Raw genomic sequence first — 18,304 nt, forward strand, 5'->3', positions numbered from 1 at the left:
CTGTCTTACAACGATGACCGACCTTTAAGGGTGTAATTTTTCATGGAATCTTTTTTATTCTAGAGATTATTCCTCCAAAAATACCGATTCTACCCCAACAAATGTAGAAAATGTTGAAGGTTCATACTATGTACGTTATGATGGTCCGTACTAGCAATCCATAACGTGTAGTGATATTGCAATGTGATGTTGCATATAATGATGTTGGAGCAGAATAGGGGTGGGAACGAGCCGAGCTCGGCTCTTTTGGCCAGCTCGAGTCCATGTTCCCGAGCTCGAGCTCGAGCTCGAGCTCGAGCTCAGGCTTATTTAAATTTTTTTTTTTAATTATTATTTAATTTTTTAAGTAAAATCATTTTATTTTTATTAAAAATTATTCATAGAAAAAAAAAATTATAAAATAAATAATGAACTCTAGTTATATATATTTTTTATTTTTTCAATTATTATTATTATAATATTTTATATTATTATGAATTATTTAAGTAATATAGATTTGTTTCTATTTAAATACTAGATATATTTATTATTATAGACTATTTACTATTTAGTTAATAATAATAATAATAATAAGAATAAGAATAATATATATATATATATATATATATATATATATATATATATATATATATATATATATATATATATATATATATATATATATATATATATATATATATATATATATATATATGTAAAAAAAAAAAAAAATAGAAGGCACGCGAGCTGACGAACAACTAATTTTGAGCTCGAGCTCGAGTTCGAGCTTTTTTCGAGCCGGCTCGTCGAGTACGCGAGCCGGCTCGACTCGTTTACCACCCCTAGCAGAAGGCATACCAATATCATCTATACTTAAGAGATTGTTCTTAGAGGTGGAATAAAAAATATTTCATGAACCGCCATAAGTGGTGTTGGTGTAAGAATGAAGTGTTTTGTAATTTAGCCTAAGTTTGCCATAAGTGGTGTTGGTGTAAGAAGGAAGTGTTTTGTAATTTAGCCTAAGTTTGGGTAGATTTTTGTAATTAACCCGATAATATATTCATAACAGTCAACAAAAAAAGGGTTATTTATTGCACGTTGAAATTCCCACACTGCGGCCGCTAGAATTCGATCCTAGAACCTTGCACTAATTTACCAACTCCGGAACCAGTTGAGCTACACTCATGCGGACAAAAATGGTTATTTATTGTGCTAATGAACAGCTGTTCACCCTTAATTTAGATGATTGATTGATTGCCCCTCCATATTTTAAAATTCTTATTTAATAATTAAAAAAACAAAGAAATTAAAGTTAATGATCTTTCCTTTTAGTAATTTTTAAATGTAAATCAGCTGACCACCTTACCTTGTTTTGGCTTCAATCCTCATTCAACTCTCAGTTTTGCTGACGGCGCTTTAATTCAATTTCCGAACCCTACCCACTACAACAACACACACACAAACCGCCATTTCCAATTCTCCGCCGCCGCCACCACCCCGCCGCCGCCGCAAAAAAAAAAAAAAATGAAGCTCCCAACACTCTCCCTCAACCACCACCACCACCTCACCACGCCTTTCCTCCACAATGCCACCACTTTCTCCCCCTCCCGCTCCAGCCGCGTCTCCAACGGCGGCCCGTTCGCAGTCCGCATGTCCCTCAAGGAAGACGGCCCCTCCGTCGCCATCGTCGGAGTCACCGGCGCCGTCGGCCAGGAGTTCCTCTCCGTGCTCACCGACCGCGATTTTCCCTACCGATCCCTCAAGCTACTCGCCTCCAAACGATCCGCCGGAAAAACCCTCACCTACGAAAATCGAGACTACACCGTCGAGGAATTGACGGAAAGCAGCTTCGACGGTGTTGACATTGCCCTATTCAGCGCCGGCGGGAGCATAAGCAAGAAGTTTGGGCCTATAGCCGTCGGCAAGGGCACAATCGTGGTCGACAATAGCTCGGCATTTAGGATGGACGAGGGGATTCCGCTCGTGATACCTGAAGTTAATCCCGAGGCCATGGCCGGAATCAAGCTCAATTCCGGGAAGGGCGCGCTTATCGCCAATCCGAATTGCTCGACAATTATCTGCCTCATGGCTGCCACGCCACTGCATCGCCGTGCCAAAGTATGTAATTTCATCTTGACCTAAACTTCTAATTGTAGTATAGAATCAATCTAGCCAAGCCATTTTATAGAGTTGAAGATGTGGTTGTAGCTTGAGTTTCGGTTCAGATGCTCGATGTATACATTGAGAAACAATATGTATAGAACAAGTATCAACTGTATTCGGTTTACTAATCGAACCTTCGAAAATGGGTTTTAACTGTTTAATAGTATTCGGATGAAGGTATACTTTGTGTTAGAATTGAACTTTCTTTTGGCAGAGAAGATTGCGAAATTCTTCTCTTTAAGGCCTCGTTTGGTTGGGGAGATTAGCCATGATTAACTACATAATTGGACTTTGTTTGATGTTTGGTATACCCAATAACTTCTGTGGTCGACCCGAAAATATTAGGTTATCATGGCTTATCTTGCCTTTTATGCAGCTTTGTCATTGGACCTGGAAAGTCCAATATATTTAATCTTATATTGGCTAATCCTATCTTGGCAACTAAACGAGGAATTAAGAAATTAATCTATCTCAAGTATTTTTTTTTCACCTCTATCCAGCACTGCCTCATTCGATATACTTAAGTGACAGCGTGCCTCGTGATTATTCGTTTCATTAGTCATGAAAATGTTGACGTTTTCAAATTATCTTTTGCCAAAGCAGTAAGTTCTCAGAATACCTCAAATTTGTTGCCGATGATATCCCACATGTTTTAGTAACATAGGGGCATTACTCAAACTTATCATTTGTTCTCAACATTCTTCCTCGATACTTCGACTAGAAAAAACGATTAAAACTATTTCATGACTAAGTCTTATTTTCTGGATATTGCTAACGCTTGTGTGCAGGTTACGCGCATGGTCGTCAGTACATACCAGGCAGCCAGTGGTGCAGGTGCCGCAGCAATGGAAGAGCTTGAACTGCAAACTCGTGAAGTACTTTCCTATCTTTTTCAATGTTTTGATCTTATCACTTCATTATTGGATGAATCTAACGAGTTTTTCTGTTTCTTTTTTTGGTTCATAGGTCTTGGAAGGAAAAAAGCCGACTTGTCAAATCTTTAACCAGCAGGTTTGTTGAAGCGCTCTTCTCCCGTTTTGTTACGTACCTTGTATCATTTTCCGAAAGCAACTTTCTGTATCTAATTGTTATTCTTGGTGCAACAACTTTTTTGTTTTAAACCTGCAGTATGCTTTTAACTTGTTCTCACATAATGCACCTGTCCTGTCAAATGGGTACAATGAAGAGGAGATGAAATTAGTTAAAGAGACGAGAAAAATATGGGTAATTTTTCATAAAAGTTTTCTTGGTTCAATAACCGTGCATATATGAATACTTCTGTTTATAATTAAATTATGCAACAATGTAATGCAGAATGATAAGAATGTCAAAGTTACTGCCACATGTATAAGAGTACCTGTCATGCGCGCTCATGCCGAGAGTGTGAATCTTCAGTTCGAGACACCTTTAGACGAGGTAAATATTTGTAGTTAAAATTATTCCGTCCTTAATTGATCCAAGATTTTGTTAATTTTGTACAATGCCCATGTGAGTTTAAGGATGGAAAAAGAAGTTTGATTTTGAAGACATGTGGCGGGCGTCGATCAAATTTGTCTGAGCATAAAAACATTTCTTAAACCTAATGTCGAAAAGAAATTGTTCTTTCTCTCCCCTTTGGAAGCTGGAAATTCTTTATTCGGATAATTTATTATATTTTCTTGTTTTGTTTAGGCTGCGGCAAGAGAGATTCTGAGCAAAGCTCCGGGAGTAGTGGTTATCGATGACCGTGCAGCAAACAAATTCCCGACCCCATTAGAAGTTTCTAATAAAGATGATGTTGCTGTTGGAAGAATCAGGCAAGATGTTTCCCAAGATGGCAACTATGGGTAAGTATCGATCATCCACATTCTATATATATCAATATATATGTACATGCACACACATCGATTTGCAAGTATGTATGTATGCATCTCTGTCTCTCTCTAGATGCAAATGATGAACATCTTATTTGAACAGGTTGGACATATTTGTATGTGGCGATCAAATACGCAAGGGTGCTGCTCTTAATGCCATCCAGATTGCCGAGCTGTTGCTATAGATTTGAAAAGCCTCCCATTTATTCGGTTCAATATTTACGGTGAGATGCTGATTTTTCGATTTTGGATTTCGATTTCGGTTGTTTTACAGCTTGCTGTCTTTTTTTTTTTTCTTGCGATTTTTTGTATTTCGATTAAATAAGTATATTTGTTTTGTTTTTGTAGCTTGGTTTAGTCTATTTCATCTATCTTAATCTTATTTTGGAGTTATCTTACCAATTTCGATTTTTATTTTTATTTTATCAAATGGACAATAAAAAGACATTGTTTTGGCCATTTTTTTTTAAAAGCACACAAAAAAGAACCCAATTTTCACTCGGGTTTCGGTATTGCGGTTCAACCGGACAGGACAAGGCAATGGTTTGCGGTTTAACCAGTTCAACCGGCCGCCGGTGCAGTCTGGATTTCAAAACACTGCTCGGTTGAATGAAAAAAAGAAATATCCACATAAAACACTAATAACTAATGTAAATACCAAAGTAAAAAGAATCAAAGCATGAATCAAGAAAAAGAAGTTTATTCCTAGGATTTAATCGAGCAAAAATGGGTTAATAATAAATAATAAATAATAAATAAGAATAAAGAATCAATAATATTTAATTTCTCCGTTTCTTTTTTTACATGTAAACATTTTCTCTATGCATCATATTTAACTCATTACCCAAATAATATTTACATGACGAGTGTAACTGTATTATTTTCTTCTGACCTATCACTCTATTTATCCTTCGAACCAATCACATGAAAAAATAATAAATCAACTCAATTTAAGTTGGATAATTAAAAAAAAAGCGCCAATCTAAGAAGATAACAGATTCAACAACGAAAATTTCACCCGAAGGCATATCTTCCCCTTCTCGATATCCAATTTAGCTCCGGTCACCACCCAATGCCCCGGACTATCCGACGGGCCCCGACACAACTCCGCTGTCTCCACAAATTTCAACATCTTCATACCCTGGGACCGCACTGGCGGGCCCCTTGGATAAATCCCGGAATCCATAATCACGGGCCCTACAACTTTTTCCTTTTCCCCATAATACCCTCCGGCAAGTGACGTGGTGATCGAAGAGAAAAACCCCGATTTCATTGAATGGGTTTCGGAGGCACACTGCATCCAATTAGACTGCACAATGTAGGTGTTTGAGACCCTTGAATACGATAGCCTGAGATGGAGCACGTTTTTCTTGGAATCGTGGTTTTTGACGACGTGGAGTTGGGCTCCGGTGACTATGAAGGCGGGGCCCGGCTCTGGATTGGGCGGGGCCCAGTTGGGGTCGTATTTTACGGGGGCGGTGCATACGTGGGAGTATTGTTTCCATTGGATGGGTTCGAAGTAGCGGTGGTTGTCGGGGGTGTCTTCCGATCCCCGCCACATCGGTGGCTGGCCAGGGTCTTGTTTTAGCTTGTCTTCGAGGAGAACCGGTGGGTTTATGAAATGCTGGAGGTGTATGCCTAATCTGATGAAAGAAAGTGAAACTTGCAAGTTAATTACGGGAGGTATTAAATGTCGTTTTAATTTTACTAGGACGGTTCTGATTTCAAATGCGATTTTGATCATTCTTTCAATTCGATGTGACAAAACTAATCGCAGTAGATTTGTAGTACTTTGAGTTGGCTTTGTAATATAACTTAATCAACTAGATCAGATGTCGGGTGTGAGAATTATGCATGAATGAATGAACACTGCCCTAACCCACAATAAGTCTACTTCAAAAGTGATATGGACAATCTCAGTCGGAATCTCAAAAAAATTCAAAACGTCAAAGTTGAAGTCCTTCGAATTTACTTTCTTACCGAACTTGAATTAGCTAAATTAGTGGTTGGATGAGAAAGTTAAGCATAATCTTAAACTGCATTACTACTAAAATTGAAACGACATTTAAAATTTCAGATTTCGAATGTATACGTAAAGATAGAAATGGAGATTGATATATAAAGGAATATCGAGCTATGTTACCTATTGCATTTCATGCCCTCGAGATACAACCGCATTCCGGTCACCGGAGTGTTTCCCGACGTAACCTTTTATTAAACCAAATTCATAAACAAATTAATGTGATTAATAAATAAATAAATAAATAAATCAAATCATAAACTTATGAAATTAATTTCAATTTTAGAAAGGAGGAGTTTGAATTGTCACCTGAGTAGTATTTACATATAGTTTAGAGGCCATGAGATTGAAATGCAATGCTGGTGTATAAAGGGCCTTATTTCTGGTGGGCCCCAATGGGAGGTCATTGTGAATTGGGGCCCACATCTTATGGGCTTGAAAATCCAGAAAGTACTGTAAATCAGCAATTGGAGGTTTGTCTGCCCATCAGAAAAAAATAAAAATAAATTTATTTACATAAATTAATTAATTAATATATATTTATTAATTTATTTTTGTCGAAATTAATTAAATCAGGAAAAAAAAATTAAAATTAAAATTGCTTACATCTGAGGTAGAGATTGATGGCATGTGATAAAAATCCTTTGCCAGGAATACCCCTGAGTAGTGAAGTAATTGGAATGAAGTTGAAATGTATAGCATCTGGTCTTAATGGAACTGTTGGCAGCCATTCACAATGTGTACTCACTGATGAATCTCCACCTCTCTTTGAACATATTACACTAATACCCTGCAATAAAATAAATAAATAAATAATTGCGTCGACAAAAATATACATTTTATTCAAATTTTGGATTTACATTTCGTATGTAGCCCTATATTTTTTATTTTATTTTTTTGTTTACTAGACATAGATAGTGGCGGAGCCAACATAGGGCCAGGAAGGTCATTGCCCCCCAACGACATTTCTCAAATCCCTATTATTAATAAGACGAATAGGGTAAAAATCTAGGGTTCGAGTCTCCCTTTACCTACTTCCTCTTGTAATGGACTTGAATTTACTTAAAAAAATGAATAAAGGGTGTTCTGCTATTTGTCCTTTAGCATAATTTTAATCATTTATGCTAAATACTTATTATTATTTTTTTTCATAAAATTATAGTACTTTCACTCGTATATATAAAAGAATTCGCGTAATAATTCGACGGATCACATTCTCATACTAAATCATAAATACTAGAGACAATTTTTTTTAACTCTATTTTATAATAATTCATTGTATAAAAAATGAAATTGTTATAAATAAATGAAATAAAGATGTAAATAAATGATAATCAAAGAAACCTACATCTTTTGCAGTAATGGAAGGGTAGTTGCTGAGTACATTTGTCTGAGGATCAAACACGTTGAAGGCTTGCGGTGCCTATACAACACGAATTTAATTTAAGTCAACATAAATTAAAAAATAATAAAATCAAATAATTTAAAAAAAAAGGATAAATTACAAAAATTCCTATGAACTTAGGTTAAATTACGAAAAACACCCCATCTATCCATAATTATCAAAATCCCTCGACATTTATTTCCGTCTCATACAGACCCCCTTATGGTGTGATGTTTCATGGAATCTTTTTGATACCAAAGAATATTTCCCTGAAAAATATCAATTCTACCCATGCAACGTGGAACATATTGAAGGTAGCCATGCACAAATTTATACCAAGACCAACTACATTTAACAGACTGTTGTTAGGGGTAGAATCGACTTTTTTCGAGGAATATTCCCTTAAAAAGGAAAAAAAAGACATCGTGAAAAATCACACCATAAAGGGGACGACATAAGACGAAAACAAATATCGGGTGGATTTTGGTAATTACAGATATGTGGAAGTTTTTTTATTCGTAATTTAGTCCAAATTTAGGGGAATTTTCGTAATTTACCCTAAAAAAAGGAGGGGAGAAAGAAAAGGACCTTTTGTTTAGTTTTGAATGGGTGTGGAGAAAAAGTGCAGGTGCCGTTAAATAACTGATCGCCAAGGTTATCCAGATGGTTCTTGAGGTGTGAAGGTTCCATGTCTGAAGATTTGTCTTGCTTCACTAACACCACATCTTGTCCACCTATGCTCAGCCCCACAATTATATGAGTTCCATATTTTTCTATAAATCTGTCACATCCAAAATTAATTATTATTCATTTTTTAAATAATTAGTATATATGTATATATCCTCACCCAAATTTCATTCTACATTTTATATTATTATTAATAATAATAATAATAATAATAATAATAATAATAATAATAATAATAATAATAATAATAATAATAATAATAATAATAATAATAATAATAATAATAATAATAATAATAATGCATCATTGGAAATAAAAATTCAGCAACATGTGTATGCAAGAAAAGAATACGGAATATTGTTGAATGTTGAATATAAAATAATTATTTTTATAGTATAGTATAACATTATTGATCAAATTAGAGCCTTAGAATACTGCGATATTTTCGGTGTCTAAATCAGAGGTGTTCACTTGGTCCGTAAATCGATCAAATTGTACATAACCGAAAATTCGGTACGTGCCGGATAACGAATTTCGGTATGGTACACGGAACTAATGCCCGTTAAAAGAAATTCATTATTTACAATTTAACCTTTATTGATAATCACTTTTTGTTTTTATGACTTATTATTGAAATTTGAATGTCAAATTCAATATCAATTAGTTTAAATATTTTTTTGATTTTTCCAAAATAAGAAAATTTATTTTCGATTTTACAAGTACCGAACCAAAAAAATCAAATTAATTTAATAAAAAACTGTACAAATTTTTTAAGCACCGAAATTTCTGGTACGATTTTACCAAATACCTCTAGTCTAAATTACTCATATTCTTATATATGGCTGACTTTTTGGATAAATTTAACAAATAAACAATAAATTGAAAATTTCAATAGTTGCTGCTATCGTCGTGCATCCAATTATATCACCAAAATTCTCAACATATTATATGTTTTTCAAACTTTGCGATTTTTTAATTAACAGAAATATTTAATCACACTCATACATATTACATACATTATACATATATTTATTATGTATATACATAACATGTATAGAGAGATAGATTAAACGAAGACTTGGTCATATACTCATATATATATTCCTTATTTAGACATTCATACTTTTGTAGGTCAACTATCACACCCATCTTTTCCGGGTTAGAATAGAGATAATCAATCAATCTTATTCCAAATTTCAAACATCTTTAAAAGAAAATTGAAATTGGAATATAAACCCCTTCAATTTTATCAAATTAATAATTAAATTAAAAAACAAAATTACCTAGCAAGAGCAGAAGGATCCCACGTGGAAGGAACGGCGTCTCTGACTTGATCAGCAAGAATCAAGGGGTAGCGATGAAGATGAACGTTAAACAAAATAATATAATATCCATCCAGCCCCAAATACTTTGTGTTTCCGGCATCCACCCCCCATGACCCGCTTTGCAACCCGAACATCGAGTTGAACAACCCGCTCGGTATTTTTCCGGGTACCGAACTCTTCTGATTAAACAACTCCGACATCTAAAAACACAAAAAAAAAAAAAAAAAAAAAAAAATTTAAAAAAAATTAAAAAGATTACGACCAGTAACTAAGCTTTTGGATGAGATGGTCATTATTTAATTTATAGGGGGACGAACCTGATTGAAGTCGAGAATGTCAGACTGATATCTGGTCCGTTCGCCTTTATCGCATTTCACGTCGATTGATACGTTGTCGAACGACCCGAAACCCGGCACCGACAGTCGTCGGGTCTGGGTTTCGTTTAGTACGATGAGCCGGTTGTCTCCCTTGCAGTATTTGAGTCGGAAATCGGAGGTTAAATCGAAGCCTTTGCCCAGGCTCGAAATCGCCCTTTGCACAATTCCTATATTATCACTCATCATTAATAACTAACTATTATATTTTTTTCCTTCTTCCTCAAATCTCTCAATCTATATATACATATATATGTATATTTGTATGCATATGTATGTATGTATTAGAGATTTTGCTTGGAAAATGTTGGGGATTATATATGTGAATATGTGAATGGATTTTCATTATTTATTTATTTTGGTTACTTGCTTGAAGTTGTTGTCCATTTTATAAACAATGTATTATTATAACTTTGACCTCCTCTCTCTCTCTCACACACATATACACACACACACATATACACACACACAAAAAGTGTGTGTTTTGCGTGTCTTTTGGAATGGGGTAAGTGAAGCCTAGATGGATTCACACACGAAGAAAGTACAGTGCAATTATAGGGGAGGTTTGGTCTAAGGGGTATTTTGGTAATATTTTCATGTTTCGGTTATCGATGGGTTTTCCGTGTTGAAATAAAATAAAATAAAAATAAAAGAACTTTTAATTATTTGGTATGAAGTCCATTATTTTGGCAATATTTTTTGGGTCAAACTAGTAATTACTATTTACTACTAGTAACGCTTGATTGGGCTGTAAATTTGGAATTTGAATTTGGATGGATGTTTGTCTTGTAATTTAATTTTTAACTTACTTCGTTCCTAAGTAATTTGAATTTGTTTTTCAGCTTTACAAAAATATTAAGAATTTCAATAAATATTTCTTGATTTTAGAAAAAAAAAAGACGAAACGACCTTGGTCATTTATAAAAGAGCTAATAATCAATTGAATAATAAATAATGACTTAATAGTAATTAAATTACAAAATGCAGGTAATTGTGTTTTTATTATTATTATTTTTTTTTTTTGAAAGATCAGATAATTAATTTTATTAAGTCAAACATATATATATGATAGATAATAGAGAGTTTATAATGAATTTAATAGTTGGTCGACCTCTTTTTGGCAACTGAATGCGTCCAAGTTTGTTTGTTCTTCATCACGTTCACACACTCCGTATCCTTTGCGTTAGGTTAATTCATTTCAAAGATTAATTATAGCCTTAATCAAGTTAATTAACGAATTTATCATTAATTAACGAATTTATGTACATCACACACATTTCGCGTGTGGGATGAAACATCTAAACGTTGGACACCAGAACGGGCTGAGCCGGCTCGTGAACTCGATGAGTCGACTCGACAAAAGTTCAACTTGAGCTCGAGCCCGAATATAGCTGTTCGACAGACTCGCGAGCTTCTTATTTATTTATTTATTTATTTTGTTTTATTTTAGATATTAGACAATAAAAATATTATTGCTCGTCTTCTTTTTCTTATTATTATTATTATTATTATTATTATTATTATTATTTAAAGCTCGAGCTTACCAAAGCTCATGGGAGTTTGAGCCAAAAACCGAATTATATAAATTTTATGTCAAAATATTTAAAAGTAGAGGTGGTTGTATTTACCCAAACAAGAGGGTTTTTTTCGTAATTTATTCATACTTCAAGGGTAACCGTAATTTGCCCTGAAACATCTCTTCATAACTTTGAATTTTAATTAAAAATGCAATATTATTTCTCTAAGCAGAAATGTAAGTCATTTGTGGACTATATAACTGGACTTTTGTTGCACTAAACCTGAATATGTTTTATGTCTACACTTCAATTTCATTATCTTTTAATTTTACTCAATAAAAAAATGTGGATATTAGAAAACTAGTGTTGAATAATCCAAAAAATAAGGATCAAAATCGGGTCTTTTTCCATGGGTACAATTTATAATTGTTAGGCATTAACGACTATACATCCAATTGCGTGTTGATTATGAGAAAGAGATGTTTTTACGTAGGAATTTTTTGGATATATGAACGCTTATTTTCTTCATTGCATAATTACATTTATTATTTTTTAGGGTAAATTACACCTGCGCCCTTGAGGTATATTAAAATAATTTTGAAGGTCCATGTAGTATCGGTAATTACAATCACACCTGAAACATTGTTAGAAACCCTAACGGAATAATGCATCAGATAAATTATTTCGTTAGGGTTCTAACGGACTACTAGCTTCAGACATGACTCTCCTAACATTTCTCAAATCCTTATTATTTTATATAAGATTTATAAATTTTCGTCGATAATAGCGCTAACGGCCCCGCGGGAAACAAATATAGTGCATATCGGTCGTCAGGACGTGAAATCTTGGCTCCGATAATTGTTTCATGGGTGTGGTTTTAATTGCCAATACTACAAGAATTTTAAAGTTATTTTAACGTACCTCAGGGGTGTATGTGTAATTTACCCTAATTTTTAATGCTTATTTCACTTTTGTTTATTTTATTTGTATATGGGTCAAGTTTTGGACAAATGAAAGTCTCAAGAAATTATTCAGGTGCTGAAATTAATGATGTTATTTGTTCTTTTCACTTGACTTCCCTGAGTTGAAGTTAATGTTAGAGTCTTCCTCACTAGAATTGTAATAAAAAGTAGCCAACGAATAATTGGTTTCCCATTGAAAAAAGGGTTTCATATTACCCGTATTTTAAAACGGGCAATTTGCTAAATACTATCGGGCACTAATACTTTTTTAGATCAGGACAGTTGAATTTTTGTAATTTATTAAATGTCATTTATTCTTCTGTCACGTGTTTCATCTCGTCTAACTAACTGTATTCCGTCAAATTCCACTGTGCTCCGTCAAATATGCTACATCCATGCTCCCAACCCCCGCCACCGTCGAAAATCTGGCATACGGTTGTGTATGTTGTGTGATGCATTTATTTTTGTTTTAGTTTTTTTTTTCAGTGTATTTTAACTAAGATATTGCTTATCAATATAACTAAGATGAACAAATCATTGTCATAGTTATTGCTAGTTTTAATTTAACTAAATAGTGCAAAATCATCCTCCGCCATTGTTACTGTTAATTTTCATAAGAAATTCCGTTAGAGAGACTCTAAATCTAGCATCAGATCCATGTCGATATAACTTATAAGGCATAAGAACTTTGAGCAAAAATGCAAACGCCGCTTGTCATAGAGAATATTTTTTAGAATTTTCAGCTAATTCTTAAGATTAATGACCCCAATTTCTAGTTAACAAATATATTAATATTAAATATTAATTAATACATCTCACTAATAGCTTAAAACTTTCAATTGCAGTCATCGTTTCAACGCTAATTAGTACCTTCTAAAAATTAATTAAGACATTGAATTAGTATCATCTGAATTTTCACAACCAAATGCAAGAAACTAAACCAAGACCTCTTATATATACACCTCAACCCCATAAGTTCATCAAACAACCACGTGGCATTAAAATATCCCAAAAAAAAAAAAAAAAAAAGGAAAAACACATTTCTGAGTCTATAATTTACAATTTAACAGAGAGATTAATAATAATAGTGGTTTCTTACAAGAACATCTGGTCAGCAACAGAGGCTAAACCTTGCATCAACCTAACAATCTCAACTGTGTCGTCCAGATAGTATTTAGCCTTGCTCGGTTTCCGGCCAACCGTGCATGCAAACACTTCTGCGCGAGGTGCTATGGTGGGGCCCGCGGTGGAGCTTGAAATAACCTCGAACATGTCTTCGTCTGACCTGTCGTCTCCAATGCACAGTACGAAATCGGGGGATATTCCCTTCTCTTGCATTAGAGTGAGTAGCCGTTTTGCCACGAGACCCTTGCTCACCCCCTGCATATTCAATGTGGAGAAAAATTTACTAATTAAATACTCGAGACTCCGTTATTTGGACCTAATAAATAAAAATCCATAATAATAACAAATCTGCCGGAATTGTTTGGGTTAGTTGATTTAACAATAGATTCAAATCTCAAACTCTCGTTTTGGACTAGTGGATTTGAAATTCAAATCGATTAATTCAAACACGGCCTAAACGTATTTCGATCTTTAACAAATCTAGCTTTTAAACGAGGGTAGCTACTCAATCAATAAGAAAGATGAAACCAAAGATTTTTTAGAGTGTCTAAGAAATTTTATCGAAATTTTATAGCTGCCTTTTAGAAAATGAAATATCATGACTTCAAAACAGCAAGTAAATAAAGATTAGAATGCAAACGTTACATATACTACGGTAAATTACACCAATAGACCCCCTCATGTTTGGAAAATTACATATAGCTCCCTTGAAATTTGGTTCCATTAAATTCACAAACCCAACCCAACTCAACAACCGACATTTTATCATCACCCGGTTATTCTTTTTGATTTATAAAAAAGTTAAGAAAAAAAATTTATATATATGATTTGTGGTTGAGAATCGCCATTTCTTTGTAATTCAAATTCGGTCGGTTTGACGTTGTATTTTAGAGCAAAAGGTACATGAAAACCCTCACTTTTGATTTAAATGAAAATCTAAAAGGAGTAACCAAACCTCAAGGGACTACATATGCAATCTACCAAATCTGAGGGGGGTCTAGGTGTAATTTGACCTAACCTCGGGGGAGGTATGTATAATTTACAATATATACTATAATACTAAAAACAGCAATAATCTTGAATTTTATACCTGAGGTTTAACTTCGACTCCGTTTTGGCCACTCTTGACAGTGACAGGTTCATTAGCAAGCACACTCTCGAGGTGATCAAGAAGCTCCTTCGCCTGACAAGATCCAAAATCAGGGTCCGCATCTTCGTAACACCATCCCATTGCAGTTTCCTTAAACTCAATTACCGATCCATCGGTTGTCTCTGTGTACAATTGCATCACCGGCTCCGCTATTTGCTTCCAATTGCATTCGACAGCTGGCACACACGTCTCCCATTCTTCGTCTCTCTTCATCCTTCAAAAAACAAAATTGAAAAAAAATTAACATAAAGTTTTTTGCCGTATATAATTAAGGGCAAATTCCCACTTATATAACCCCCTTCTACAATAAATGTTGTATCGATCGAACCCATTTACTGAATTTAATACTTTTCAATCTATTAAATCATCAAAAACAGAGCTTGTAATTACAAAAACGCCGTTTGCAAGAAAACAACCTGATTTTTTTGAGAACTTGTGAAACATGATCAAGAACGACGTGAAATTGAGGAAGTTTAATCAATTATTTATGATATTAATTGCAAAAAAAAAAAAAAAAAAAAACGAGTTAATTTCGCACACACCTCATAAAATAGCCATGCTCAGCCGCAATACCAAGCCTCTCACAAGACGAAAACCATTCGTCTAATGTATCTCTCCTTCTACCACTAACAATGAAGACCATATTATTCTTATCTCTCGATAAAGTGTTGATAATATCAAGGGTTTTCGAGCTCGGTTTCTTGTCAATCGAATTCTGAGGCATCAAAGTCCCATCATAATCAAGAAGAATAGCTCTCTTTGTAGTTCTTCGATAAGCCGAAACTATATGCTCCACAGCCAGCTTTCGAAAATTCGGGTCAAGCGCAACGACCCGGAAACTCAACCCGAACCCGATTCCCCAACACCTCCTTCGAACATGATCCTTACAAGTCCTCGCCAAATCTTGCAAGAAACTCCGAGCCCAATACGCCACGTCGTGTGTGCTCACATATTTATAATGTTTTTCATGCCTTAGTTGCTTTTCGGGGCCCGCCATTATAATTGCAGAGTCCATTGCCTCAGCCACTACATCGATATTCCACGGGTTGACCCGGATTGCCCCGCTTAGGGAAGGGGAGCACCCGATGAATTCGGATAAAACCAACATGCTCTTTTTCGGTGCTGAATTTTCCAACCCTAAGACTTTGTCCAATTTTTCGTTACCTTGTCGGCTGATAATGTACTCGTAGGGTATAAGATTCATTCCATCTCTAACTGCAGTAACTAAACAACATTCGGCCACTACGTAATAAGCAACCCTCTCGTAAAATTTCAACGGTTTGTCGATTAATATGATTGGATCGTAGCCCGGTTCACCAAATTTCTCGTTTATTCGTTTAACCGTTAAGAAAGTCTCATCCTGCACTTCCTTCACGTCTTTTCCTTTGCCTCGTGCAGGGTTTGCGATCTGCACTAAGACAACTTTACCCTTTTTCTCCGGATTTTGTGACAAGAGTTGCTCCATCGCTAATAGCTTCAAACTAATCCCTTTGAATATATCCATATCATCTACACCGAGCAACATCGTCTTCCCCTTAAATTGGTTTATAAGCTCCGCCACTTTAGATTCTGTTTCGGGTAAGCTTAAAACCGATTGAAGCTGGCCCATATGAATCCCAACCGGAAGAATCTTGATACTTACGGTTCTACCGTAATATTCTAACCCTATGTAACCCCTTTTCGACTCGTAAGATATACCCAGCATTCGACTACAGCACGACAGAAAATGCCTAGCGTAATCGAACGTGTGGAAACCAATCAAATCAGAGTTGAGCATGGCTCGAAGAAGCTCCTCCCTTATCGGCAAAGTCTTGTAAATCTCCGAAGATGGAAAAGGGCTGTGGAGGAAAAACCCGAGCTTCACACGGTTGAATCGCTTCCTCAAGAAAGTGGGGAGCACCATTAGATGGTAATCGTGGACCCACACGAAATCTTCTTCGGGGTTTATTACTTCCATTATCCTGTCGGCGAAGATCTTGTTTACGGAGACGTACGCCTGCCACAGAGAGCGGTTGAATCTGCCGCCTAGGTCCGGCGACAACGGCAGCATGTAATGGAAGAGCGGCCATAGCTGCTGCTTGCAGAAGCCGTGGTAGTAGCGGCTGAATAGATCGGGCGGCAGAAAAGTGGGGACGCATTTGAAAGATTCGAGGAGTATCTGAGAAACCTCGTCTTGGTCGTTTGGGTGGATGTCTTCCTTCAGACAGCCGACGTAGATGAAGTCGATTTCGTCGGGGGCTAATCCGTCTTTTAGCTGGAGGAGGATTGAGTCGTCGTCCCAGGTGAAAGTCCATCCGCCGCCGCCGCCGCCGCCGGCGTCGGTTTTGCGGTGGGCTTTGATTGGGAGCTGGTTAGCGACGATTATGATTCTGTCGCGTTGGGCGGCGGAGGAGGAGGAGGAGGAGTAGCCGTCGTCGGAGTCGGAGATAATTCCGGCGACGGTCATAATACGGGGGATTCGCCGGCTCAGGCGGGTGAAGGAAGGCGATTGGGCTTCGCCGGAAGCTAGGTCCATGAGATTTGAATATGATCTAGAAACCATTTCTCAAAGCAAACTACAAACTGCATCACACAAATTCCAGATCACTAAATTTGTTCTTCAGAACAAAGAAAAAAAATTAAAAAATGAAAATTGAAAATTAAGTAGAAGAAAATACCTGGACTGATTGAAGAAAAGAGGGAAAAGCATTTATATAGCAAGAGACAAATAATTCATGAGATTTGAAGAACCAGTTGAAGCCAAATTTATACCTAATTTAAAATAAAATAAAACCCTAATTTAAGGAAAAGGGGGAAAATATAAAAGGGAAGAGTGAGTGCTGAAAATACTGTGCTTTTAGTTATCTTTATTATAGTGGAGCTGCTAAATAAAAAAATTAAGAAAAAAAAAGTTGTTATATATATAGATAGATATAGTGGTCAGTATGTATTGACTGATGTGAGGTGAAGAAAGAAATTCTTTGTTTAATTTTTTTGTATGTATTGTGTGTATCTATCTAACACTGTATTGTAGTTATGGATAACACTGTGCAGATAACTTAAAATAATTGATGTAAATAACAGCTGGCCAAGTGGTCCATTCTTGCACACAACACACAGCTAAGATTCCCTTTTTATTAGTCAAACCCCAAAACAAAATCAAGAAATTAATAATTAATATTAAAATCCTATTTGAATTTGCTTTTCTGCCCTCATTAATTTAATTTTTTTCTTCTAATTTGTTTGTCTACAAAAGCATAAACGAGAATATCCAACAAATGTGCGTTTGGGATAACATTTTTGCAAGTTTGACATTTTTGTTTGTTTGGTGGGCAAATTTGGTAATTCACATTAGTTGTTTAATCAAGATACCAAATGCAATAAATAGATTGGACGAAATTCTATAATAATGTAAACTATTTTGCTCCTCGGTCAACTCTATTATTTTAGCCGGTCAACACAGCAATCTGCACGCCAAAGCTCAACTACATTTGAATTGAAAAATGAAAACTTTGATTTGTGTTAAAGACAATTATAAAAGTGGGGGTTTATAATTTGCAATAAGATTTAAAAATAAAAAATAAAAAATAAAATAAAAAATTGGTGTTGTTGACTTGTTGGTCAACGTTGAGGGCTATGGTGAAACGGGAGGCTGGGGGAGAATTTATCCACTGAGCCTCGTTTGCGTCGCCCTAAGACAACTGTCTTTGTGGGTCCCACCTGAGCGGTTTGTATTGTACCCACGTGGCGCTATCCTTTTAAATTTTAGTGGGACTTCATGCAATT

At 35.4% G+C, this 18,304-nt stretch overlaps 3 protein-coding genes across 3 annotated transcripts; 1 reads left to right on the top strand and 2 right to left on the bottom strand.

Annotated features, from left to right (window-relative positions):
* Positions 1-1,214: 1,214 nt before the first annotated feature.
* Positions 1,215-4,454, top strand: LOC105966119 (semialdehyde dehydrogenase family protein). The gene is made up of 7 exons (XM_012990670.2): positions 1,215-2,097; positions 2,931-3,017; positions 3,109-3,153; positions 3,271-3,366; positions 3,457-3,558; positions 3,814-3,968; positions 4,099-4,454. The coding sequence occupies exons 1-7, from the start codon at positions 1,504-1,506 to the stop codon at positions 4,178-4,180; spliced, it is 1,161 nt and encodes a 386-aa protein (XP_012846124.2). The 5' UTR covers positions 1,215-1,503; the 3' UTR covers positions 4,181-4,454.
* Positions 4,455-4,751: 297 nt separating this feature from the next.
* On the bottom strand, positions 4,752-10,313 carry LOC105965977 (MAC/Perforin domain-containing protein). The gene is made up of 8 exons (XM_088818547.1): positions 9,729-10,313; positions 9,370-9,611; positions 7,988-8,180; positions 7,364-7,438; positions 6,622-6,805; positions 6,325-6,494; positions 6,139-6,203; positions 4,752-5,638 (listed from the first exon to the last, which is right to left on the bottom strand). Exons 1-8 carry the CDS (start codon positions 9,972-9,974, stop codon positions 4,978-4,980), a joined length of 1,836 nt encoding a protein of 611 aa, XP_088674673.1. The 5' UTR covers positions 9,975-10,313; the 3' UTR covers positions 4,752-4,977.
* Positions 10,314-13,200: 2,887 nt separating this feature from the next.
* ATTPS6 (UDP-Glycosyltransferase / trehalose-phosphatase family protein) lies at positions 13,201-17,554 on the bottom strand. Its single transcript, XM_012990671.2, has 4 exons — positions 17,197-17,554; positions 15,082-17,101; positions 14,480-14,753; positions 13,201-13,644 (listed from the first exon to the last, which is right to left on the bottom strand). The coding sequence occupies exons 2-4, from the start codon at positions 17,079-17,081 to the stop codon at positions 13,360-13,362; spliced, it is 2,559 nt and encodes an 852-aa protein (XP_012846125.2). The 5' UTR covers positions 17,082-17,101; positions 17,197-17,554; the 3' UTR covers positions 13,201-13,359.
* Between the last annotated feature and the right edge of the window lie 750 nt (positions 17,555-18,304).

This window comes from Erythranthe guttata, chromosome 5, assembly GCF_056151865.1.
Source record: "Erythranthe guttata isolate IM_541 chromosome 5, IM_541, whole genome shotgun sequence".
Taxonomy (NCBI): domain Eukaryota; kingdom Viridiplantae; phylum Streptophyta; class Magnoliopsida; order Lamiales; family Phrymaceae; genus Erythranthe; species Erythranthe guttata.

Bases quoted from the DNA above. Each gene is read 5' to 3' on its own strand.
- LOC105965977 (XM_088818547.1), bottom strand. From the start codon at position 9,974: ATGATGAGTGATAATATAGGAATTGTGCAAAGGGCGATTTCGAGCCTG. The intron at 9,612-9,728 runs GTTCGTCCCCCT...TTGTGTTTTTAG, and splicing joins ACATTCTCGACTTCAATCAG to ATGTCGGAGTTGTTTAATCA. The intron at 6,495-6,621 runs GTAAGCAATTTT...TCTGATGGGCAG, and splicing joins CATCAATCTCTACCTCAGAT to ACAAACCTCCAATTGCTGAT.
- ATTPS6 (XM_012990671.2), bottom strand. From the start codon at position 17,081: ATGGTTTCTAGATCATATTCAAATCTCATGGACCTAGCTTCCGGCGAA. The intron at 14,754-15,081 runs GTGTGTGCGAAA...TGTTTTTTGAAG, and splicing joins GAGCATGGCTATTTTATGAG to GATGAAGAGAGACGAAGAAT. The intron at 13,645-14,479 runs GTATAAAATTCA...TTGAATATGCAG, and splicing joins GAGTCGAAGTTAAACCTCAG to GGGGTGAGCAAGGGTCTCGT.
- LOC105966119 (XM_012990670.2), top strand. From the start codon at position 1,504: ATGAAGCTCCCAACACTCTCCCTCAACCACCACCACCACCTCACCACG. The intron at 2,098-2,930 runs GTATGTAATTTC...GCTTGTGTGCAG, and splicing joins CACTGCATCGCCGTGCCAAA to GTTACGCGCATGGTCGTCAG. The intron at 3,367-3,456 runs GTAATTTTTCAT...AATGTAATGCAG, and splicing joins AAGAGACGAGAAAAATATGG to AATGATAAGAATGTCAAAGT.